Here is a 26,591-nt window from a genome sequence, read left to right as displayed (position 1 = left end):
ATGAAACCTAAAATAAAGGGAAAAACAAAAAACAACAAACAAACAAAAAACACACATCATATAGATACATTTTTTTTAAAGAAAAAAAATTTGAATTAGCAATTAGCAGTTGAACTTTGATGCTGACATTATGCATGCACTAACTGCCACCATGTTTTAAAGTAGTTTTTAAAAAATAAGACTTCTGACAAACACCACTGTGATACAGAATAACCAGCAGTACAGTAGAAGAAAATAGTGCATGATAAAGCTCAGTTCATAAAGCTTCTAGTGAGTTTTTTTTCTTTTTTTTTTTTTTTACCATGTGTCATACTAACTCACCAGGTGTGTTGGGTGGGAAAACAGGAAGTGATGATGGCCCATTGACTCCAGGAAGTAGGACTGGTGGGAGGCCAGATAACCCTGGGTAGCCTGAGGGTAGGCTGAGGCCATGAAGTGCATTATTATTGTCCACTGAAGTCTGTTGCTGCTGGCCAGGGAGGCCAAGTCCCTCACCGGCTTTCTTCATGCGGTCCAGCTCTTGCTGGGCCATGAGCTGACGGACAGTGGTTGGTGCTAGGTAGTCCTTTTCTCTATCCACCTGGTTTCCCATTGTTTCTTGCACTTTGGTGATGTGCTGTTTTGAAAAGATGTGGTCTCTGACAGACATCCGTGCAGTGTACTTTACACCACACAAAGTACACTCAGGCCTGGGTCCCTCTGGTGAGCCTTGACTTATCATGAATGGCTTTCCAATATTAATCTTGAATTTCTTTTCCTTAGCACGCGCATTCTGGAACCACACCTGAACAACACGTTTAGGGAGTCCAATCTCATTGCCTAGCATTTCACACTCTTGCATTGTAGGAGTGCGATAGTCACTAAAGCAGGCTTTGAGTACTTTAAGTTGCAGGTTACTCATCTGGGTCCTGAATCGTTTGTGCCCTGGCCTATCCCCAGCATTGCTGCCTTTCCCAGATTTGCTGAAGGGGTTACCTGCCCCAAAAGGACTAGGGGAACTAGGATCAGCTAGGCTTGACGATTCACTCCTGTCATTGTTTTCATCAAATTCATCATCTCTGGAGCTAAAATAAGAGTCACAGTCTTTTCCAGAGAAGCTGAGGGCAGGGCTCACCATGCTGAATTGGAACCTTTCATTGCCACTATCAAAATTTGGCATCAGGCCACTTTTGTTGTCACTTAGCTTGTCTCCTCCATTGGCAGTAAGGCTTTCAACCTCATTGTTATTATACTCATCTCCGGTTGTAGCATCGCTAATGGCTGTGTTAATTGATGATGTCTCATCAAAGTCCATCTTACTGAGATCATAAGATGAAACTTCTGCTGAATTAATATTAGGCCCTTCAGTTTCATCACAGTTTTCAGCTTTTAAGGATGAAGGGCTTAAGAAGTTTTTTACTTGCGCCTCGGATGGTTTGACTGGGGTTGAGGATGCAGTGGGTAGCTCATACTCATTTGGCTCAGTCTTGGTAGGCAGCTGTGGGTAGTCAAAGAAATTATACTTATTGGGGCTTTCACCTCTTTCATTGTCTTGATTCATCATTGGGCTTGGTGGCAAGCTAAAACCTGCCTGCTTAGCGTCATGCCAGTGTCTAGATCGTATGTGGCTATCTAGAGCAGATTTTGCTTTAAACAATGCTCTGCAAAAGGGGCATTTCTTGTGAGACTGGGAGGGCCCTATAGCCCTAAACTGCCCCTTTCTCTCTCGAGCACGGGTGTTTTGGAACCAAACTTGCACAACTCTCTTTTTCAAGCCAACTTCCCGTGCAATATGGTCCAACATCTTCCTTGTTGGGTTAGAGTCAAGTAGGTATTTGTCATAAAGAATCTCCAATTGTTCTGGTGTGATGGTGGTTCTTAAACGCTTATCTCTGTGTTGCTCTTCACTACTGTTACCGCCATCTTTGTCATTGGCACTTTCTTCTTTGTCATCAAGTTTCCTCTTCATCGCCCCAGAGCCTGCAGCAGAAGCTAAGCCAGAGCTACTCTGAGATGGGATTTGGGAGAGACCTCCAGATAACAGCTGGCTAGCCATGAGGGGGTTGTTGGGGTCAAATATCATATAGGGCATATCAATGGGTCTTTCAAGGAATTGTGAGTGAAGAAATTGGTTCTGAGCAGCCAAGAAATGCATGTGTTGGTGCTCCTGCCACAACTCTAGAGTGGGGAATGCTATCTTACACTGATCACACTGGTACTGAAGCATCTGATGGGAAAGGCTATTTGTAAGTGAAGACAGTGCCAGGGAAAGTGGACTTGAGGGAACTGCAGCTGCCTGAGGCTGGGAATGGGGTCTTGACATTTGTGCCTGGGGGGCTTTTTGTGGAGGTGGCTGCGGTGTGCAAGCCTTAGATGGTCTTGGTTCTGGTAGTGACTTTACCACTGGTGAAGGGGCAGTCTCGTTCTGTTTAACTTCAGTTTCAGGGGTCAAATCTGGCTTGGGGGAAATTTTGCCCATGGTAGTACGAGGAGAGGACATCACAGGGGAGCTTGAGCCAGAACTGCTGGGAGTTCCTGTTTGGGAATGCTTAGGTATGTCTAAAGGTCCCTGGGTGATCTTAAATGGACCTTGCTCAGGAGAATCTGAATACTCCTCGCATTGGTTGTCGTCATTAATTTCCTCATCTTCATCCTTATAACACTGCTTTTTCTGGTGAGTGATAAGATCAAAGATGCGTGGGAACACAATGTTGCACTTCTTACATTGGTACTGCATGTTGCTGGTTCTGATGTATCGTTCATTAGTCAGCTCTTTTTTCTCACAGTCTTTAGAGTCTGCCTGGTTCTCATAGCTCTTTCGAGCTTTCTGGCGAGCATTCTGGAACCACACCACAATGACTCGTGATGGCAGGTTGAGCACAGTGGAGAGCTGCTCAATCTCATCATCTTTTGGATAGGCATTAGTGTCAAAGAAATCTTGAAGTACCCTTAACTGGTAATCAGTGAATCTGGTTCTGGAGGACCTCTTGTTCATCATTGAGTCTGCTCTGTGGTATTCCTGTGCACTTAGTTGGGGCTCCAATCGAATGTCTTCCAGTGTTGTAATGGGAGGAATACTGAAGTTGTAGGGAGAGTCTTTACTCCGCTGCCTTTCTTTGAAAAGGGTGTTACGGAACCAGTGCTTTATAACTTTTTGGGGCAGGCCAGACTTCTCTGACATCTCCTGAATTTGCTCTTCATTAGGAGAATTGTTAATATCAAAGTTTGCGCGAAGAATCTTGAGTTGGTCATCGGTGATGCGGGTGCGCGGTCTCTTAAATTGAGAGTGGCGGAGGAAGTTTGGATCAAGACCCAGCTGTTGTTGGCAGAGTTGTGTAAGGTCCGTGGACAGCGAATCCATAGTGGGCAGCTGGAGGGCCAGCTGAGGGGGTAGCCCTGGGTGCTGGACAGACTGCATCATTAGAGGCGGGAAAAGGGGCAGATCCAAGGGAACAGGTAGCTGCACTTGGGGTGGTGCAGGGGGGGCAGTAGGTGGTGGAGGTGGGGGCGGTGGCTGGGGCGTTTGTGTCTGGTGAGAGGGTTGGTGTGAACTCTGATGGGAAACAGGAACCGGTGAAGGTACTGGAGTTTGAGGCTTGGCCACAGACATGGCAGCAGGCTGAGGAGCTGTCACTGGGGTTGGAGCAGGAGGAGGTGGCGGAGGAGGAGGAGGAGGTGGTGGCGGCGGTGGTGTCTCTGGTGAAGAAGGGTTTATTGGATAAAGTTTGTCATAAGCCTCTCTGTACTGCTGGGCAAACTTTTCAAGTTCCACATATGGGAAAAAGTGACTATGCACATGTTCTTGGTGGCTCTTGAGAATAAGCATGTTAGAGAAGAGCTTTCCACACATCCCACACTCAAGCTTATCAGTATTCATTTCAACTTGTTCAACTCCATCTTTGCTTTTCCTTTGGTTTTTTTGTCTGTTTTCATTGTACTGGATCACTAACTCGAATCCAAAATTCTCCAATAGCGCTTTTGCTGCATTACCTCTTGCTCCTGACACAATACGTGGAGGGGGAATCAGAGGCTCTGAAAACTTTGACTTTTTGGGTTCTTTGTTGTCCTTTCCTACATCATTCAATGCATCACCTCCATTTTCCATCTTCGCCCTGTTTTCCTGTTTTTCCAGGTGGTCCTCTGCATCTCTAGACATTTGTATTTCTGAAACTGAGACTGTGCTAGCTTCCATTTTTGCTTTCTGGTTCTGCAGTTGCTGGTTTTTCTGCTGCAGAATTTGTGACTGTGATTGAGAAGCCTGCTGCTGCTGTTGCTGTTGAACCTGTTGCTGGACTTGAGCCTGCTGTAACTGGTGCTGTTGTTGCATCTGCTGCTTCAGGTCTTCTAGAAATGATCCAGTAAGACCAGGCATTCCAAAAGCTGCAGCTGAGTGCAGCGCAAGTTCTGGGCTAAGGTTGAATTCTGCCCCAGGTATGTAAAATGGGAAGAGGAACTGCGGCTGTTGAAACTGCAGTAATGCTTCTGGGGTCATTGGAAAATGGGGGAGAAAAGCTGGATTGAGGAACTGAGGCTGGAAGAAAGCAGCCTGTTGCTGGAGTTCATGTTGAAGCTGCAGCTGCAGTTGGGCTGAGGACTGTGCTGATTGTTGGCTGCTTGCCTGTGCTGAAACATGGTCAGTAGTTGCTGCTTGTTTTGAGTTGTTACTGCTGTTAGGTTCTTTGGGTTCAACAGTGTTTTCTTTGTTAGAAGAAGGTGTACCACTTCTTGCAGCATCTAAATTGCTTGCATTCCCTTGTGTGCTTGGGCCTGGACTTTTTGAAGATACTGGACCGCTAGTTCCAGATATACTGCTGCTGCTGCTGCTGCTCATGTCATTTTTGGCTGTTCTTGCTTTGGTCTGATGTAGAACTGACCTCATGTGAATTTCAAGTGTTGAACTTTGGCTATATGCAACATTGCAAATATTGCATTTAAATGGTTTGTTGTCAATGCTGTTGCTTGGCTCTTGTGGAACTGGGCTTGATGCCTCTTGAAGGACCTTTTTCAATTTATGTAGGTGGGAAACTGAGTTATAGTGTACTAGTAGGATGTTCTTCTGGGTGAAGGACTCCTTACATACTGTGCACTTGTAAGGTCGAGAAGGGTCCAGAAATTTTTCCATTGTAAAATTGGGCCCCTTTCTAAATGGTAGGGTCCGTTTTGGTTCTGCTCCCATGTCATCTAGCAGGGAGCTACTGTCACTTCCTGTGGGACTGGGCCTTTCTTCCTGGTCCATTTCATCATCTTTGTCCAAGTCATGTTCAAAGGCCTGAGCTTCCTCCAAGGCCCTGGCCTCACTCTCTGTGATATCTCCATTCAGTGGCAGATTGCCTATGAGTTGCTGCACCTCAGCCTCACTAAGTTCAGGGTGCCCATTTTCTAAATGCTTCCTGAGGGCCAGGAATGTCCTGAAGCTGCGCTGACAAAGGCTGCACATAGTGGCTGCTCTGATGGCATGGTACTGAGAATGTATCTGAAGCTTCTGCATTGTTTTGAAGGCCAAACTGCAGTGGTTGCAACGATATTTGTAGACATGACGATCTGATACAGAGAGCTGTTGTTGCTGTTGCTGAAGTCTTTGGAGCTCACTGAGATGCTCCTGCAGATTATCAGGGGATTTGCTATCATGTCTTAATCCACTGGCTCTCTTCCAATCTGGGGCCTCTGAGGCCTCCTTTGGGGGCTTGAGTTCCTCACGCTGCAGGTCTAAATCGTTCTTGTCTTGATTGGCCAGCTCATCCTTTGAAATGTTTCCTACGCATAGAAAATACAATGTAAGGTTCTCGTCAGTCAGTATTTTTTGACAAATATATAGAAAATTACACACTAAAGTTCTTCAGTGGACCTTTACCATCATCTGGGCAACAAATTAATGACAGAAAGAAAACAGTGTATGCTACATATTGTGCTCACCATGAGACTTTCCTGACCCATCTGTGAGAGAGGTAGAGGAATCCATTAACGACATACTTCTCTCTTGTTCAGTCTGGGGGTGCATTATATTATTTGGTGTTGCTGTTTCAGGTCCAACAACCTGCAAAGACCAAAGATTGTTATTATACCAAAAACTGATATAGAAAGTGCAGAGGAAGCGTGCCAAATTGTTTCTTGTATTGAAATCAAAGCTTATTTTAGGGAAAGAATTTGCTTCTCTCGGTGGACAGTAACAACATTCAAGATTATGGGAGCATCTCAAGAGAGAACATTTAGCAACAACAACAAGTAACATCACAATTTCTTTTTGCTTTGAATGTGCAGTTTGCTCTCACACACACACACAGTCTAACAGACACATTCAAACAAATTGTATTTCTAGTCATTACTTCTACATACAGTCAGAATGAGCTTTTCCACACAATCGGGTGCCACGCTGTGAAGGTGAGTGAGATGTAGCTGCAGGTGGATTTTGTTGCTAAGGACATCCTGGCACAGTGGGCAGCGGATCACTGGCTGCATGGAATGCTGGGACATAACATGTAGCTGCATACGGTTGGCATCTTTACTGCTGTAGTTGCAGTACGGACACTGCTGAACCTAAAAAACAAGACAGCACAATAACTAGGTGGGGAAATAATGAAATGATTTTAAAGAAAAGGAAAATATTTTCCTTTAATTCAAGAGCAGAAGTTACTTATTACGCTCAATGTACTTTAGTGGGTATCATTCTTGCACTGCACGGCCATTAAATTAGCCAGCCATCCGCCTCACTGGTCACACCTTACTTTTTAAAATTCCACTAAATCTGTCAAAACGAGAATTTTTGGTAATCCTCACTATCTGCCACCCGGCCCCCAGTTACCATGCCCAACTTGACCTAGAAAACATAAATCAACCATCTTTCATGTAATTTGTTTAAATCTTTTAAGTCGTGCCATTTTATTAGTAGAAAACAAGATTGGCCAGAATTTCTAATCAGGAGATTGCAGATGACAAAGGTGTGTACTCTCCTAAGCTATGCCTTGCCCTCATTACAGCGAGTACTCTGAGCATAGCTGCCTCCCTACCACCTGTCTTAATAGAATCCATTTCTGAAATGACTAAGTCTTCCTTCCTACCAGAACCAGACGAGCTAATACTTCATAATCAAATTTAAAAACACATATAATTTAAAGAGATGCAAAAAGGGGAAAAGAAGCAGGCAAGGAGTCCTAAGGCTAGTGCAGGTATTCCACTTAAGGACACAAAGGCCGGCCTATTGTGCTTGATGCTGAAAAGCTATGTCAGAGGGGGAATAGTAGGATGCATTTAACCCTTTGAATGGCGCCAGGAATTGCTAAATGCTTGGCTTAACATTTCTGCTTCTTATAGTTAAGTATCTTCCATTAGCTCATCCCACAGTGACAGTGAAGGTTAGATTTCATTAGTGCTTATGAAGACAAACCTGCCTCAGTGGCTATTAGCTTTCTGTAGATCCAATGACAAAGTCCAACTAGTATATGGAATTTAAATAGCCATTTTGAATAGGTACATAGATAAGCACCATAACCTAGATGGATTTTCTTTAGCAAGGTGAACACAGTATACAGATCCGCAAACACTAAATGAGGAACAGATAAGAACAACACAGGTGACATTTTCTAACGCAACTGGGAGTTTCCTTTTAAAACTTCACAAACCTGGTCATTAGCTGAGGTCTTCCCTTCAGCAGACTTTGGCCTTTTAGGTGGGCTTTCCATTTGGCGATCTGGCAGGAGAGAATGTTTAACCATAGCATTCGGTCCGGTAACCTCTTTAGACACGGCATTCACTCCTAGCAGGTGGTGGCGAGACAAAGAGAATAGGGGACAGAGAACGCAAAAGGTTAAAAGTGAATGGATTTCATCAACTAAATATTCAGTATTTATATTCCCAGTTTAAATGTCTGCATTTGTATATTTTAATATTCCAAATATTTATGATGCACATATTTTTTTAAACAGAAATACAACAATATTAATGGCAAACTTGTTTTTTTCCAAGGTTTTTGGAATACAGGAGAAGAATATTAAGTAGAGCATCTAATATATCCTGCATATTACATGAGAAATGGATGTATTAATCTGTAACATGTGAAATATACATGATAAAAATGGATAAAATTCTCACATCCCTCGCATTGGAATTGGATCATTTGTGAACATAACATAAATGTGTGGTTTGTCATGTTTGCTATCTTTTGTAACAATGAGCTGCCCCACTTTCACCTCTCCCATTCAGAATATGCACGATTTGAATGGGCCAATAAAATCTAATTGTGACATTTTGTGGCTGTATGGGATCATAAAACAATCATTAAATAATTACTGCTTTACAAATAACTGAATAACATCAACACATGTATTGTAGGTGATGGCTTTAAAAAAAAAGAGTCTGACACCAGGACAACATTAGCATGGATACAAGCATGAAGAGTATTATTCACATTCACATATGCTGACGTGCCACTGCCCCGAGGACATGTAAAATAGGAAAAACTCGGGCAGGCTCATTATCACAGCACGACATACATTAAATGTTATGGTAATATTATACACTTCATTAGTTCATATACATTTCCCCAGCTGCCTCGACAACTCCTGTGTCTGTATAAGATGCTAAATTTTCAGGGCTTTGTCACGGCTGGTGGTACAGTACCAGCGCTACTTGTGTGTGTCTGTTTGTATGTGTGCGTGTAAGCGTGTGTGATGTTAACAGCAGGGCTCGGTGTGGAGAGATCAGCCTCTGGTTGTATTTAGTAAATGCTGCAGCCACTGATAAATCTTTCATTAGCCTCATCCTAAGATACAGGCCGTGCAGGCCCTGCTATACTCTGCCACTGCAATTTACCCACTCTGCACAACACAAAGACACAGCAACAGCAACGCTCCCTCCCTCCTTCCCTCCCTTTTCCTCGCTCTCTTCCCTAAGCTACCCCCCCCCCCACCCCTCCCCTCCTCCCGCTTCCCCTCCCTCGTCTGGTCACTCAAGGCAATATGTGAGCCTCACTCTTGCGAATCAACGCTTCACGCTAGATGCACGAATGGAAAAAAAGGGAAATCAAAGCACTGATACATGGAGAGGGGGCTAAAAAAAACATTTTGTATTTCATATTATTCTGTGGCTCGTGTTTGTATTGGGCGCATATCAATTCCTCCGGCCCGTTCATGCATTTTAATTCTGTTGCATTAAGTAGGCGTTCCACTTATTTTATTTGTAATCCCCTATATCTGGAGCCTGAAATATTGGCCTGTCAAGGAAAGTGACAAGAGAGAAGGAGGGAGGGAAGAAAGGAAGAAAGAGAGAAAGGGGAGAGTGAAGAAAAAAAAACACACACGCACACAAGGGCACAATGTGAATTTCCAAGAACATCCGAGAATTGCTCTGCAGCTCAGAAGAGCGAGGTAATCTCGTCTTCCACTGCTTGTGATGGCCCCTGCAGGGCTAGCCTGTGTGTGTCCGCGCGCGCGCGTGTCTATGTGCAAATATGCGTGTGTATTTTGTGCTTCATATCAGGCCTCTGACACTCCATTGGTCAGATCGGTGCAGGCTGGAAGCGCCCGTCATATCACCTGACCTTTCCCGAGTCCGTGCCCCGCCTCCTGTATTTACTATAACCATTTCTAATTTCAACTTTCAATTTTTGCCTCCGTCTTCCAGTCAATTTGCAACTAAATTACATCCCTGAGAAAGGAGATGAGGCGATTGTTGGACGAGAGCCTGCAAACACATTTACAATGTGGAGGGTGTGGGGGTGGTGTGTGTGTGTGCATGTGTGTGTGTGTGTGTGGGGGGGGGGGCACACATCACCATTGATTACTGTCATGTTGAATGTAAATGCTCGTCTGTGTGTGTGCAACATGAAGATCTGTCCTTCTGTTTTGAATGTCTTTGACCCGCTGCTTTAATCAACACTTATGCTTATGCTCAAACTCATATGAAGAAAAAACAGTTGGTTAACCCTGAATGAGAGAGGAGTTCTTTCTATGGTCACTTAGGAGCTTTCAATAGCAAGCTCTGCCAGTGAATAATAAACCTATTTTGAGGCATAGAATTGCATTCAAAATTGTAGAGTGTCTTCCAAGAATATAATTACCAGTAGGACAAATAAATACAATGGCAACCGCAATCCAAAAACTATCCATAAAACCACGAGAGGAAAATCTAAATATCCCTAAAACCTTGTTCTTAACAAGCCACATATTCTTGCAATGAATAGTGCTTGGATAACTTAAGTAAATCAAGAGAAATAACAGGAGAGCACATGACTGAGAACAAGGGAGAATCAGAAGACTCTTCTCTCATTTTCTTTTGTCTCTGAGTCTGCACCCCATACTTAATGACTGTCCTTTTTCCTTTTCCTCCCCCTTGTACTTTCCCCTCCCTTCTCCGGCTCTCCTCCATCCCCTCTTCCACATGTGGGTTCCAGCAGCTGCAGCCTATTGAAATGGAGGGGTAGAATAAACCTGAAATTGCCCCTTCAACCCCTAACCCCCTTCCACCAATGACAAATGTCTGCATGGAGCAGGACCTGAGTTGATTAGATAAATCAAAAGGTGATTTATGACACTCAACCCCTTTTGCATTGCAGGGGGAGAGAGCGGTACACACACCACCCATCTTTATTTGCAACTGTCAGGGATGTTTAGGTAGCCACATACGCACACATACACTTCTATAGACGCAAGTGGACGCTCCAGTGGAGAGAGGCACGGAGCAATGGGGTAAAAGGCAGAACAACGGGGAGAGGAGAGAACAAGAAAAAATGACAGAGAGGGACAGAGAAGTCCACGGCCTCGGGGTATTTTTATCCCATATAGTTCCTCGAAAGGCAGGGGAACCAACAATGCCATTGTAGCTCTTGCTTTTTCTGGGGATCCATTTGGAATCCGCCCTTTTGCTTAAAAAAAGATTTTTTGTACAAAGCAGACTGACCAAGTGAGTTTTTCACACAAACTGTCCAAGTATGTCACTGAATCATCATCGTGTCTTCAGGACTGACTATACGTAAAGTCGGCTGCATCACCGGGATCAAGTCGACAGTGAAATAAACCTGTTGTAACCATTTCCCCTGTTTTTTCCTCGTCCTCTATCTTCTTTTAACATGCTGCATCAATTCCATTGATGATTCCACTCCTGTCATTTCATTTAATCGAAATACAAAAAAGCCCAGCAAACACAGAGCGGAGAGCGGGGCGGTGGTGTGGGAGTGTGGGCTGGGTGGCTTGGATTTAGTATTCAATTTAGCTGTCTTGAGCCCTGGCAGACTGGCTAAGGTTACGGAGCAGTAAATCTAGGAAGGAGAGCTGGCCAAAGCGGGCCAGGGAGGGCTGGCCAGCATGATTTACTGGCCTACTGCTCTGAGGTTACACATTAGGCTGACCCCCGGTCACCTGATAACATTACAGCAACACACTCTGAACCCCAAACTCCCACTGAAGCACTCAGCAGGGCCCAGATCTTGCCGGAGGGAAGTACACAGAGAAGGAGGCTGGAAAAAGATTGAAATGGTGAGAGGCAGAGACATAGTCAGATGGAGAGAGAGTCAAAGAAAGAAAGGCTATTAAACAGCAGCTGTCTTGTAGTTTGTGTGTTTTTAATGACTAGCCTTCCCTTCTCTTCCATCTCCAGCTTGTGTTCTAATGAGAGATAAATATGAGCGTGGCCTTGTCACATTTGACAAATTGTCGGAGACATTCAACAAGCTGTCATTACACAGAAAACACACATAGTGCATGCACAAAGGAAATGCTGCAGGCTTGTAATTAAACATGCTAATATCTTTAATATATTTTAATCTCATATAAGAGAGAGAGACAGAAAAGGAGCACAGCTATCCTCTCAAGTTGGGGGAAATTTGCAAGATGCATGCACATTAAAAAAACAGACACACACACACAAATATTCAGAATATAAACAAGCTAATATAGAATTATTTAACATGAGATCTTGTTTGCACGTGAATGCGTTTCGTTTCGCCCGTATCTTCACGATTCAAAATTGCACACGCAATAATACATAACATCTGACTGGAGGAACAATGAGTAATTTCTGTGCTAATTTGAAGCAGGTAGAGATCTGTAATTTCCTTAGGCTGCCTGACAGGCTCATTTCTATGCCGGGGCCTTTGTTTAGTTGATTATTTATAAGAAGTGGGCCCCTGAGCCATGGTGGCGACATGTGCCATCTACACAAACAGCATAAAGCTATCTGGAAGTAATCCACACTGAGGACATTTGCATGGAAAATGTAACGTGGATTATAATTAATCTGAAGTGACACGGGATTAAAACAAGACAATGTAAATGAAGAAAGGGAAACAGCTCTTTTCGCTGGTTCCTTGCCCCTCCCCCACCCTTTCACCTCTCTCTCTCTCTCGCTCCTTCCCTCTTCTCCCCTCTCTATCTATCTATCTATCGGCCCCTCTTTGTTTAAAGACTCTTGGTCTTGGAGATGAAGTGCGCAAATACACTGCTCACTTGGTCACACTGTAATCCCTTCCCTGGAGATACCATATGGACACACACACACACACACACACACATAGATCTCAAGATTTAGGCCTGATGAAGGAAATGTTAAATCTGCCTACTTATAAAAAAAATCAAAACAAACAGACAAAACAAAAACAAGGCCCCAGAATAACAGCCTGATAACACACCAGGATCTCCCGCCCCCCCACAACACCACCACCCCCACTTTACATTTTCTGGCAATTGACTTTCTCAAGTCTCCTTTAAAGCAAATGCATAATAAAACACCAAAAAAAGCGCCACTAGCAATATTATATCTGCCTTCCTAGACAAACTAAAACCTTACCCCCAAGGCGACTCCTAGAACAAATTATTCATAAAAATTAAAAAAAAAATAGAATACATTTCTGCTTTATTAAATAAGCTTCACTACACTCAAGAACGCTCGCATACTTAGGCACGCTTAAGAACACCGTGGGTTTCTTTCTTTTTCCCTTTTCTTTTTTGCATGTGTGCTCTGGTGTTAAATGGTGCTGGTGGTAATATGCAGCAGTAAATGCATGGATGGTGGTTCCCCCCGCTAGTCCGTCAGACAGGCCTGTCACAGAGATAGAGCTGAAAGATAGATGACTAGCTAAACTAATAGGCCCCAGCCTCACTCAGCTCTCCTTCTGGCTCATTGAGCCTCACATTATGGAGCTAGGTATGGCATGCTAGGAAGAGAAGGTGGGGAGGGAGCTTCAGATGGATAGAGGGTGTAGTTGGAAGTGCATGTGTGTGTGTGTGAGTCGGGGGGCAAGAGTGAAAGAGTAGAAGAGACATTAGTAGGGGCAGAAAGAATGAGAACCCCATGCAAAGACAGAGCGGGGAAAAAAGAGAGAGAGAGAAGCCCCATGTAATATTCATTCCCAGCCATGGATTTCCATCTCATACATAAGAAAACCATATGAATTCATATTTGGGTAAATCAAATCTAACAAAGCCGGGGCCATCCTGACCACAGCTTCACAGCAGAGGCATTATGTGCTCCATACCTCGCCCAAAATAACAGCGACGCCAAGTCGCCTTTTACAGATTGTTGCCCCTCCCTGCTTCACTATACTTACAAACGAATAAACTGTTTCTCCTTTCCCCCTCTTTCTATCTCGTGCTATTTTTTTTTCTACCCAAGGTAATGCCTGCGATAGGTTCACAGATTGGACAACAATTAAGGGATGGATTGAGCCAGGAAAAAAAAAATGGGAGAGAAAGAAAAATGAAGGGAGAGTGCAGGGAAAAAACTAATTTAAGGGTTGCAGGGATGCAGTGCAATATTAGAAAAACATATACACAGGCCCCCCATCTAATCCTGCGCTTATGAAAAATTAATATGTCATCGGAGAGGGCACAAGAACGAGAAAAGATTAATGCAAGGCGCTTATAAATTACAAGCACGCAAACTGATTTGATTAAAAAATAATCTGGGGCCTGGACATTGCCTGGTAATATCCACAACACTCAACTTATCCTTCTCTCTTTCTGTCCTTTTTTCCTTCCTCTTCTTGTTTCCCCCACTCCCCCGTCTCTCCTTTTTTCTCTTTCTGTCAGATGGAAACGATTAAAGCGGGTCACATGGAGGCTAGTCAGCAGCATTCACATGTTACACACACGTTAGAACCTTATCTGAGGGAGAGCGACACATGAACAATAACTTAAGACGAGAGGCTTGTGGTTCGTATGTGTTTTGTGCGCACAGTTTGCACGCGCGCAGACTTACGGTCAGTTTTCCTGCTGTCAGCCGAGTCTCGGTCGCTGAGGTTGAGCCCGGGCCTGGAGGAGGAGCGAGGAGGTCTCTCACTGTCCTCAGAAGTTTCTTCTGAAAATGCACACACACACACACACACACACAAACAACAACTTCATTATCTGCAGAGCTCTCTAAAACACATTCGATGGCTGTAAGGGCAGCACTGGAAAAAGAAAATTTCATGGTGTTTGACTCTGAAAGCTGCAGATGTTCTAACATATATTGCAGTGTGATATTAGAGAAATATTCCAGCTTTTATATGTTTGCTTTATTCCCATAAACACCTTTTTCTAGAATAAACGTATCCCACTGAACAGCATATCTCACCAGCAAATAATGTTATTGACTTAAACACATGCTTTGTTGAAAACAGCCGCGCTCTGCCACTTCTAGTGGGTGAAACATAATACATCCATGGCCTGAAAGCTGAAAGGTTGTGTGACAACAAAATATGGCCTCCGGGGAAACGGCTTCAGTCATTTCGGGTGCCTCTCTTCAACATGCACTTCTCAAAAAAAGAAAGAATATTATTTACTGACATTGCATAATAATGACTTTTTGTCCATATATTTCATTTTAAATAAGCATTTTTACTTTTCTTCTATTCATTTAAAGTGTTATTTCAGGTTAGACAAATATTACAGCATGGTGGAAACACAAATTATGCTGTTGTAATGTAAAAACATAATTATGTGGAAACGCTATCATTCTGCTTTATTGCGACAACTGGAAAAAATACACAGCTCTACCAAATTGAGGCACACATTAACACTGACAGCCTACAACACACATCCTGCTGTAAAATCCGGGGGGAAAAAATAGGAAAAATGAAAAGCAAAATAACATGAGATTGTGTAGGTCATGCTCACCACTACCCCGTACAGAAATAGTGTGTCTGCGTATTTTTGCACGCCTTGCTAAAAAGTATGTGTGTGTGTATTTGCGTGTGCACGCCAAAACACAAACCAACACACACGTGCAGCTCTGCACTATTAGCAGATTAGCCTACCCATCTCTGAGAGTTCAGCCCCTTGTTTGATAATTCTGTGTATCTGCAGTGTTCTGCCAGTGGATTAAAGTGTGTGCATGTGTGCGAGTGTGTACGCATGTGTGTGTGTGTGTATGTGTATATATGTGTCGCCAGCACAAGCTAACACTAATCCTAGCCGAGCCCCAGCGCTCCCTTTCATCCAGCCATCATTTGTCTCCGGCTGGGCTGATGTCACTTTGTAATGAATTTTGAGCAGTCTGAGAGAGGCCAGATAACCAGGCATGCGCATGCACACATGGCACGAACACACACGCACACATATAAACACACACGCGCACACATATATATAAATATACACACAATATAGTGCCCTCCTCCATCTCAGGACTAGCACACACCAATGCAAAATCAAACAGAAACACTTGCAAACAGGCATCAAATCACACACACGCAGAGTATCACGTTCACGCAGACACACACAGAGGAAAAACCGTTACAAATTTCATGTCTTTTAAATGGGGGAAAGGGGGGTCTCGCTCTCAACACAAACCCCTCACTCTGCCAGAGAATGAAACCGGTGTGTGTCTGTGTGCATGGGTGAGTGTGTATAAAAGAGCTGAGCTCATCAATCCTGTACTGCCTTAATAACCATATTTTATAACACACACACACACAGCACACGCAGGCACACTCACACACATATTCACAGAAATCAGGCAAAGGGTGCATTGAGGTCAGCTTGCATTTGCATACAATCACTTTGGCCATTGTACGATGAGCAAAAGAGGTCTGCAACCCCACCACCACCACACACACACACCCCTTTGGAAACATGATATGATTAACCCTTTCAAATACCATGTGGTGTGAGTACACACACACATGCAAAAAAGCACATACAGACACACAGACTAAGCGCTGGCGCCATTGCTTTAAGCGGCAACACATTAAGTGGACATTATATACAGCATGAAATTTTCATGGCAGATGCTGGCATGTGATTGAGGAGGAAAATTGCAGTTGTGTTTGTGTGTGTGTGCCTGTATTCATGAACACTGTTATATTTTTGCATTTGCACACGTGGCTGCTGTACACGCTGTGTACACACAGTCTGTGTGTTTGTGTGTGTGTATGAAAGACTGGGACTGCACTCTGCTCCTGATGTTTTATTAATACATCGGTGACAACGGAGATGAAATATCTCCTGTCAGCCAAGAGAGGCCGGGCTGCAGAAATTGCAATTTTCACTGCTGGTGCTGCAGCGTCCATCTTTGTATTTTAATTCACCTCACCTTCATACGGAGGGGGGAGAGGACGCACACTGTGTATCCATGTGTGCGCGTGTGTGCTGGTGTAAATGCTGCACGTGTGTGGCGGGTACCAAAGTCCTTCATCACTGGTTTATCTTTTCTCTATGCTTGACTTTTGTTCAAAGCCAAGGAAAAGCAAACGGTACAAATCGAACAGCATGTTTCACATAAGCATGCGGTGGGAGGGGTGGAGGGGTAAGGGTCAAAACAGAAATACTGAGAAAAAAAACACGCGTTAGTAGATCTTATATACTGCAAGGTCAAGTTAGTGTGTCAAAATAATAAAAACGTTTATAAAGTAGAAGGAAAAAAGTGATTTGTTACATATCATTTATTCAATTAATTTAAAAAGATGGTCATAAAAGTTTAATAGCAATTATTTTTATTTGATATTATCCCTATAATGCACTACGGGACCATATCATTTATCCCATAAATAAATTTGCCATCTGTGATGATAAATAAAAATGTGTGAATTACAGCTAGTTCGTTACCATTACATGACAACTGTGTTTTTTTTAACTTCTGAATATGATCTTCATAATGACTTATTGCACATTTTTGTATTCGCCCATCAAGCTGGTCAAACTGCAAATTAATCAAGTCATTCTTCTAACAGATGACAGCAAGCAGAGGAGGAAATAAGTCAAGTGAAAGTGGTCTGAACTGCAGTGTGTGATCTTAACAATATCAAACCAGGGTCTTAACAAACCTCTAGGGGGCAGTCTACCTGTAGCCAGACAAAACACAGGAGAAACGTGAGACAATGAACAGAAAGACTGAAGGAGAGGAAGGAAGAGGGTGAAGAGTGGGTGAAGAAAGAGAAAAAAGAGAACAGGAGGGGGTGATCATCTGGGCCTCATCAGTGCTTTTTTCTCCTTTCCCCTTCTAGTCAGTTATATCTGTGGTGTGTGTGCGCGCGCATGCATGTGTGTGTTCGTGCGTGTGTGCATATGGGGAATGTGTTTCCACACTGAGGACATTCCCAGACGAGCTCTCTCAATACATCAGCACAGCGTCTGCCCTCTGACTGACCCTGACATTCACACACCACACGGGTGTGTACGTGAGCGCGTGAATGACTGTGCATGTTACATCGTGTTAGCGTGGATGTGTACCATTGATCACGCGAGTGAGACAGTGACTGCATATGTTTGCATGTGAAATGTCATGTGCAAGTATGTGTGTGTAAAGTGTGTGTGTTAAAGAGAGACAGAGCATTCTGCAGCGGGGGGACTCTTAACCATCAACTTAATCGCTACCAGAGGACACACAGAGCAAAAACTTTCGCAGTCACCTTCCACTGCCTCTGTGCATGCACACGCGCGCGTGCACACACACACAAAGTGGGCCAGACTGTGGAGGGTGTGTGATTTTGGCAGCCTGGTGGGATTCTCTTTGATGTGGGTCAGTCGGAACATTAAAGCCGGCCGGTGAGCTCGAGCTAACCACAAACCCTGGCTTCGATTACGCTGCAACCAACACAAGCCTATATTTAACTGTTAAAAAGGAAGAATAATTAAGTGTCTTATGATCAGAGATTCAACCTATCAATTTGATTTGAGATTTTATCAGTTAGTAGCCAGTGTAACCAGTTAGATTCCTACCCATAAATGTCTGTTTTGTTTATCCAATAAATAGTATCTGAAATTTGGCATCCGTAGTAGAAATAAAAAAAAACCAAACAAAACATGCTCATATTTTTTCAAAGCAGAGCAAAAAGCAAACAGATAGAAAAGCAAGTTTTAAACAGACGGACGCAGGAGGATAGAGTGGAGGAGAAAGAGATGTCTGAAAGAAAAAAATAGAGGACTAGACATATGGGAGATGGAGGCAATGAAGAATATATTGAAAGTGTGAGTGCAGTGTGTTTGTGTGCATGTGTATGTGTGTGTGTATGTGTGTGCCCTCTAGCTGTATAATGACCTGCTCTGAGACCACTCACTCCCCCTCCTGTCTCCCCCTAAGGGCCCATAACCGCCATGCCGGGTCATTATGTGCCCGGTGGAGGACTCGGTTGTACAGCACACAACAGTCGAGCAATGCCACGCCAGGAAACTGGACACGGAGACTCCAAAATGGCTGAATTCATTAGCTGGGTTGAGCTGCCTCTAATTTGCTTCCTTAGGGCTAGGACGGTGCTCATTAAAGGGGTAAAGGAGTAAAAAAAAAGTCTTGTTTTGCATTTTGTTTATCTTAAATCATGGATAACATAAAATTGGAGCATCAACTGAAAGTGTAATTGCTGCCAAAGAAAATATACGATATATAAGAACTGCTAAAATAACAAGACAAAGAATCTGTTATTGTGTAGCTTGGACTGCGTATAGCAGAGCATTTTCAGTGTTAAGTCTGTCTAATAATGCAGGCCTGATACTGGGTCCATTTTATCTGTGCTAATAATGAAGCCTTAATGTTTTTGTGCAACACATTTGACTCCCGTGTCTCCTCAACTTAGGCATGATGTTGATGCTGATTTCTTCTTACAACTCTGGTCACGTCCCCTGTGAGACCATGTGTGCGTATGTGAGCAACAGGGGGCCCTGTGATGTCACATTCCTGCGCCGCGCGCGTGGCTCTAGTTTGGCCTCTAGGTTTTAGGGGGAAAGCTTTGAAACATTACACCATCCCACACAGTCACAGCCACGCACACACACACACACACACGTATACACACCGAAGCACACACACACATAGTCAAGGGCCAGTGGTAATACTGCCAGAGTAATAACCTTACAGACTTACTGATCCCCCCCCTCCCATTCTCTCACCCTCAAATCTTTATTTACCCTACTCTCCCTCTTTATCCCCCCTTTCTCCCTCGTTCTCCCTGTACCTTTCCCCCCGAATTTCAGCGCGTTTAACAAGCATTTAGATCTTAACCAGATGTTGTTAATGTAGCATGTCTAAAATACTAAACATCAACCCAGCAGAGAGGGTCTACAGCTCCTGCACAGGGCCTGGGAATAACTCACTCACTCACACACACACACACACACACACACACACACACACACACACACACACACACACACACACACACACACCCGCACACGCTTTCCCTCTCTCCCCCTCACACACACACCTAACCATGAATATCTCTGCGTATAACACACATTTACTCCTACGCAGCTTTCAATGCATTTCATGCACATAAGTCCACAGCCCACATGCTAACATGTAAACACACCAGCACAAGCAAACACACATGTTTCCATCCACACTCTCAAATCCACCCACACTGAGCCATTTATTGTTAAAAACACGCAAACTTATTACACCAGCAAGAAAAAAAAGATTTTTATATTTATATTTTTATATTATATATATACATATATATACATATATATATATATATATATGTATATCGAAAATAATGCATAAAACCATCTGCTTTCAGAGCCACCATAAAACAAGACTGTAATCCTGGATGAATATATATATATATATATATATATATATATATATATATATATATATATATATATATATATATATAGTTTCAGGTCGACTCTGAAAGCCAGACAATAGGATTGTCACATTTAATTCGCTCCTGGTGTGAATGTCAATAAGTTGAACTGACAGAATAAGCTGAAAAAAATGACTTTTTGTGTAAAAAATGCTTGTATCAGCAGCTCCAAATTTGCTTTGTTGTTGTCAATTACGACTTCCTGAGACTCTTCATTGTATTTTCTTTCGCTCAAATTGCTCGCTCTGCTGTCTTGCAGGCGACTAACAAAACACCTATTACCCTTTTGGAAAAAAAAAGAGGGGGGAGAAAAAAAAATCATATGAATAAACATAGCCAAGATTAAAGGCTTGCATGTCTTGCTTGCTGCGCAGACAGAAACTGTTGTTTCGTGTTAAGAAGGATTTCATTTTCAGTGCTGTGGGCACTGGGTGGATGGGTTTGTGTGTGTCTGTGTGTGTGTGTGTGTGTGTGTGTGTGTGTGGAGGGTGGTGTTAATGATTCTTTAATGGCAAATACAAAAAGGGTTTTCACAGGACAAAAATATGACTTCAAAAGTTTCACTGGTGGATAAAAAAAAAGTTGCCCCAACACCTGGCCTTATACAATAGGCTAACACACCTACTGTACACCTCCACACGTGCACACACACACACCTGCATCTTACACAACAGCCATATTGCATTTCGGCTTTTTGAATCACCTTAGGCTGAGTAGGTGAACTGAGGAGGCGGCACGGCATGCTTACTGAGGGATTTAAGAATAATTTGAAAAGAAGATTCCTCTCCTCTGTTTCATCTCCTCCCGTCTCTTTCTCTATTCTCTGTTTCTTCCCGGTCTTTTATGATTCCTCGGGCCAATATTTATCTAGCCCCTGATTATAAACATCTGGCCAATAGGGCAGTCTGCGCAGCGGCAGCTGAGATGCGCACACATGCACGCACTTGGAGAGTCTCACACACATAGTGGAAATATCACACACACCTGCCAACATGAACCTGTCAGGTCCAGACCGGAGGACGGTGGGAGGGAGAAAAAGAGAGAGCAAGAGAGAGAGAACTAGGAGCTGAGGGTTAATGGCCTTCCCATCTCTGTGATAAGAATTCATTCTGTTCTATTACCAGCACTTATCTACAGAGCCTGCTGTCTTTCTCCTCTCCCTCAAACACACACACACACACGCACAAAACAAGGGTCCGAGATCGATAGATGAACCTAATGAAGAAAGCAGCTGTTTCTCGGCATACCTGCTCAACTCTATCAGGCCAACAAGATCTCCCTGTCTCATTCATCTGTCTAGCTATCCATCCATTTATCTATCTATCTGTCCATCTATTTTTCTATCTTTTCACACAGCTATCCGTCCATATACCTATCCCATCTGTTCCTGTGCGCCACCATTTACCCGTTATCTCTCCATCCATCACTACACTGGTAAACAAAGATACGAGCAGGATAGATATAGTTTTCAACTGACCAGACCGGTCCTTGTCATGTATTCAAGGTTCATTTATTTTCCGAGAACTAATACGAGGCCTGAAAACAGGGAATCTAATAAAATGGCTGCCATGGTTTAAGAGAATGGCTGCGTGTGTGTGTGTGTCTATGCTTAAAATAGGCCTGTGACGGGCAGTGGCCAAATGGATAATGCTTAAACAGATCTTTATCCTATTGGGCTACTGTCCCGTTTTTAGCTGCATAAAACCATCTGCTTTCAGAGCCACCAAAAAACAAGACTGTAATCCTGGATGAAAAACAAAGGGAAGATTTGAGTAGACAGAAAGGACAGATAAACGAAATGTTTAAAAATGTGTATTTTACACATATAAAGATGACAAAAAAAAACCTAACCGTGTTTCCAGTCACTTCATTAATTTCAAATGGTTTTCGGTAACTGTATTTGTCACCGATGCGGACTTCAGTCGAGCACCATGTAGCTTCCATTAGCGCTTAACCGTTTTTATATGTGACACGTCTTTTGTCATAGAGGCATGCGCAGAACAAAAAATGTGTTCATCATCAGGGCCTCTAATGTGTTAAGGTCAGAGAGGATGGCAGAACTCATAAGAAGCAACAGAAGAAGGGAAAAAAATATCTTCAAGCCAAAATATTCATTAGGTTGCTCAGATTCATCTCCAAAATGACTACATGGAACCTGTAACACATAGTCACACATGTTCACACGCAACACACACACACACATGCATAGACCTGGGCCTGGAGATGGTATTGTACTGCCCTGGAGATGGTATTCGCAGACAGTTACAAATAAGGAGTGTTGGCTTTCCTCTGACTTTCTCAAAAACATGCAAAAAATGTCCATTTCATTACTGGCTAAACAATGTCATATGGGCCCCCACTGGCCCTAATAGAAGCAGACAAAGACAGAGCAGCACACATATGCTTCGAATAAATCAGATTACTGAAGGAGAGTGGGGAGAAAAAGAGCGAGAGAAAGAGGGAAAGAAAGAGAGACACCGCCAGACACTTAGAGGATTGATAATATTCCCTTTTCTTACTACTTCCACCCCTCCCTTCCTCCTCCTCCCTCCCCTCCTTCACTTTCTAAACTCCCCCAACCACCACCCCCCTCCCCCCAAGCAGGATCTGTTTTAGATTTGAGCCAGTACTAGAGCCATATCTCTACCTTATCTCTGCTAGCCGTCAGAAAACAGAAAGCACCATGTTTCCATGCATTAGACTCCCGGCCCCTGACACGCCACTTGAAAATCTCACAGCCCTTCAAAATGGCTGAGCAGGAAAATAAAACAGCAAAGATATCATTTAATCAAATGAAATGCAGGTTACTGGGGTGCATTGATATCATTTCTGGAGTGTGCTCTGATACAGTGTCATATCAAAGAAAATGTCAGCCGTGAAAATTATGGAAATGCGTTTTTGGCATCGTGACAACAAATGTCACCCAAAATCTCCCAAAATGAGATCACTGTTTGAGTGCTATAAAGTATCATTAGCTCTTCTTTTCTTTTTCTTTCTTTTTTTGGGGGGGGGGGAATCCATCACAATTTAAGGGTCTGTGACATTTTCACCCCCTGACCACCTCTGGGTATCAAACCCCATCAAGACATCCTGTTGTGTTTTTGGCTCCAATTACGCCAAAACACTTCTCGAATGACTGTAAAGGGAAATATTGATTCCCCTTAAAATTGTAACAAAAACAGAAGGGAAAAAAAAATCACAGACAGGGTGTGGAATATATTAACAATATGAAGAAAAAGGAAAAATCAATATTCAAATGACTTCTTTTATTGATTTATAATTAAGTCTTAATTGCGGCAAAGGCTTGGACTTTCAAATTGCCTTGTGACAATAGCTGAGAAAGAAGATGGGGGAACATTATTGATACACGTTAACAGTAGTGGTCGCCCAGACATTGATTCTTCCATTTTGTGGTGCCTTTGGCATGCACGTGCAATCTAAATAGCCGTGCACACACATACACACGTGCATATATAGACACATATATACACCTCTTTGGATAAACGCAACCCCACACCTAAGTGAACTTACACAGCATAATTAACCTTCATCCGGGAAAAGTCAGGACTGTCTTATCTGCAAACTTGACTGTGTATATGTGTGTGTGTGTGTCAGGGGAGTGTGCGCTTCAGCGTGAGTGTGTATCTGTCGTAATTACACCATTAGGTGTGGAACTGATTGACTTCAGATGGGGTTGTTAGAGGTATTATTCTGGACAAAATAAGTGAGTGAAAAGAATGTGTGTGTGAGAAGTGTGCGCTTATTTAAGCTTATATACAGATTTTTAAATTAAGTATTTACCTGATCCAAACGCGCGCGTGTGTGTGTGATCACTTCATGTGCCTGAAGCCCATGTGGCCATGTAAAAGTGTGTTTATGCTCATATCTGTGTGTGTGCGCGCGTGTGTCCCCGCGGGCCTAATCAGGTATCAGATACCTTTTGTTTTGGGAGCTCATTGATGGATGAAATCTTTATCTGTGCTATTGATCAGGAGGGTGCAGGTCCTAAACTGTCTGTCTAGCTGCCTGCCTGCTCCAGCTCTAACAAGATTGCCAGGGCCGAGTATATCAGTTAACATTTAATCAATGGCAGCTTAAGACACTGGGGCTAAGGGAAAGAAGCCCACTGCTTCAGCCCCTGCCCCAAACCATTACTCTGGATTGAAGCTGAAAATACATGTGCATGTGTGTACGCGTGTATGTGTGTGTGTGTGTGGGTGCTCCAAATGATTACAAGGGATTGGGTATGGTTGATCACAGGTCTTCGGGGGACAGAGGTGTGTGTGTATACGCGTGTGTTTGTGTTGTGTGTTTACAGGCATGCGAGCGCTGGCTTGTCAATACATGTTAATATGTCAAAAACGCCGGAGGGCGCTGCTTGTGCCGCTCAGAAGAAAATAAGAAACTGAATGAAGTGGCTGATGTATAAGAAAAATTTCCATTCAAATCAAGTGAAGGCTTTCAAATTGAACACTCCTGTGCAAAAACACACACACACACACATGCACTACAGCAGAATGATATGACATATCAGGCAATGCATGATTTTTTTTTTCTGCCTGGCTTGCAAAAAGCCCCCTGATGGTAAAATGCAAAAGAGGGGAGTCAGCAAAAAACAGAAATATGATCAGTTAGACTTTTTTTTTTCCTTTGCTTTTTACATTTTTTTTTACCATCAGCTCATCTTGCAGTAAATGAAACCCCATCAGATCTAAGAAGCAGATCCTTCGCCGCCTATCTTCAGCTTTTTCTTTCGTTTTCGCGTGCATGATATCGCCATCCATCAGATCTCATTTTGTGAGAATTAAACATGCACTTACAGTGTTTGCCTATGCACCGTATCCGGGTGTAAAGTCCAGAATAAGTACAACGATGCGTGTGTGTGTGTGTGTGTGTATGGGGGGGGGGTTTGCTTTGACGGGGGAAGCCCCCTCTCTCGTCCCTGTCTTTCGTCCAAAGCCTAGGAGATTCCCACCACCAAAAATCAATGTGTGTGAGAGCATATGTGCGCCTGTGTGTGTGTCAAGGTTTTGTAAGACAAATCTCTCCAGCATGCGCCGCTTTAGTGTTATTGAACCAGGCTTCGATCACTCGGCCACTGTGAATAATGCAAGGCAGGCTACTGCTCACTTACAGCACAGGATGCTCGTGCTGGTGTGTGTTGAGTGTGCGCGCGCGTGTGACAGGACGGTCCTTTTTCCTTCTTGCAAATGCAACAGGGCAGTTCTTCGACGTTCCTCCGCTTGGCCCTCTTAATCTCGTGTCAGATACAGGAACTCCCACATTGATACTGGTCTTTTTGAGTGTGTGTGTGTGTGTGTGCGCGCGAGTGCGTACGCTGGAGGCTTCTTCAGTAGACGGGAAGAGCTTAACTCGAGCAGACAGCTCAGGCCTGCACTTTGACACACCCTGACTCATTACATACAGCCCGCACACAGTGGAATATTGTCATTAAAAAAGACAATTAGATATGAAGTCAAGGGAGCATCACTTGCACACATGGAAGCGCAGCGCAGGAAATATAGGTGAACACACTCGCCTTCATATCCCCAGGTATACGAAGCAGAGATATTAATAATCATGATGTTGCAGAGTAATTAAAATGATTCCAAATGATGAGTGTGTGTCTGTGTGTTTTGAGTGTGTGCTTGTCTGTTAATTAAGCTGAATGATTTGATATGACGTAAACCGCACTGCTTTAATGGTGTCCTATACTTGATGTGGCTTGAGGGGACAACAGTTGATGGGGCTATAGGGAGAGACAGCATGAAACACACACGCACAACAGATACAGCTGCTCATTGGCCCTGCCTAAGAGGAGCATCCCTTTTTCGACATAATTATCTGTGTCATCACTTATGAGGCAATAAAACAAGCATCAGTTCCTATTTCCTCTCCCTCTGTCTCTCCTCTCTTCTTATTCTGGATCTCCTCGCCCTGCCGCCATCTGTGCTCCTATCCCTGGTCCTCCAGTCTATATAGTTAATCCTCTCCTCCTCTCCTCTCCTCTCCTCTCCTCTCGCACATCGTCCTCCCCTCCTGTGTGACTCCAGACAAGGTTTCAATTTCAGCATGCTGATTGTCTCATTGCCGACTCTATGCATGTCTAACACTTACTGGCTCTCTAGGGATGGGCAATACACACCATAGAATGCCTATTACACTCCCACGCATTTCTGGGGAACGTGTGCCCATGTTTGTGTGTGTGTCTGTGCAAGGGGTGATGAGGGTGTAAAATGCCTATTACGCTGAGAGTCTGGTCTCTCTTACACTGGAGAGAATTCTCTGGCGCCTAAAGAGCAGAAAATTGCAACGCTCCTCTTCCTCACTCCCCATTAACCTGCTTTTGAAACAAAGGTCTGGCCAAGGTGTGTGTGTGTGTATGTGTGTATCCCTGCCCATTAGACTTATGCACCAAGGTGAAACACCTTTTGCATCTAACCAAGCAGAAACAAAAGCATTTTTTTTTATGTCTATAGCTTTTTAGATTTTCAGTTTTATTCAACTGCCTTGTACAGGCTACTTCTTATATACTATAATTTTACACAGTAGAGAAAAACTTCTCTTCAGCCTCCTCTTGTCTCTCTTCAATCACTTGCATTTTGTGAAATGTATATTTTTTTTGCCC

At 43.4% G+C, this 26,591-nt stretch overlaps 1 protein-coding gene across 4 annotated transcripts in view; it reads right to left on the bottom strand.

The window, feature by feature from the left end:
- The window catches only part of zfhx4 (zinc finger homeobox 4), an 84,224-nt gene that overhangs the window by 4,556 nt on the left and 53,077 nt on the right, over nucleotides 1-26,591 (bottom strand). For all 4 annotated transcript variants that reach the window (XM_004546515.6, XM_004546516.4, XM_076888091.1 and 1 more), the window contains exons 7-11: nucleotides 14,164-14,262; nucleotides 7,596-7,729; nucleotides 6,313-6,513; nucleotides 5,893-6,013; nucleotides 322-5,733 (exon numbers count right to left, since the gene is read on the bottom strand). In XM_004546515.6, the coding sequence (XP_004546572.3) occupies nucleotides 322-5,733; nucleotides 5,893-6,013; nucleotides 6,313-6,513; nucleotides 7,596-7,729; nucleotides 14,164-14,262 (5,967 nt within the window). The remainder of the gene's footprint in view (nucleotides 1-321; nucleotides 5,734-5,892; nucleotides 6,014-6,312; nucleotides 6,514-7,595; nucleotides 7,730-14,163; nucleotides 14,263-26,591) is intronic.

Source organism: Maylandia zebra, linkage group LG9, assembly GCF_041146795.1.
Source record: "Maylandia zebra isolate NMK-2024a linkage group LG9, Mzebra_GT3a, whole genome shotgun sequence".
Classification (NCBI taxonomy): Eukaryota; Metazoa; Chordata; class Actinopteri; order Cichliformes; family Cichlidae; genus Maylandia; species Maylandia zebra.
This window is presented reverse-complemented; position numbering and strand designations above follow the sequence as displayed.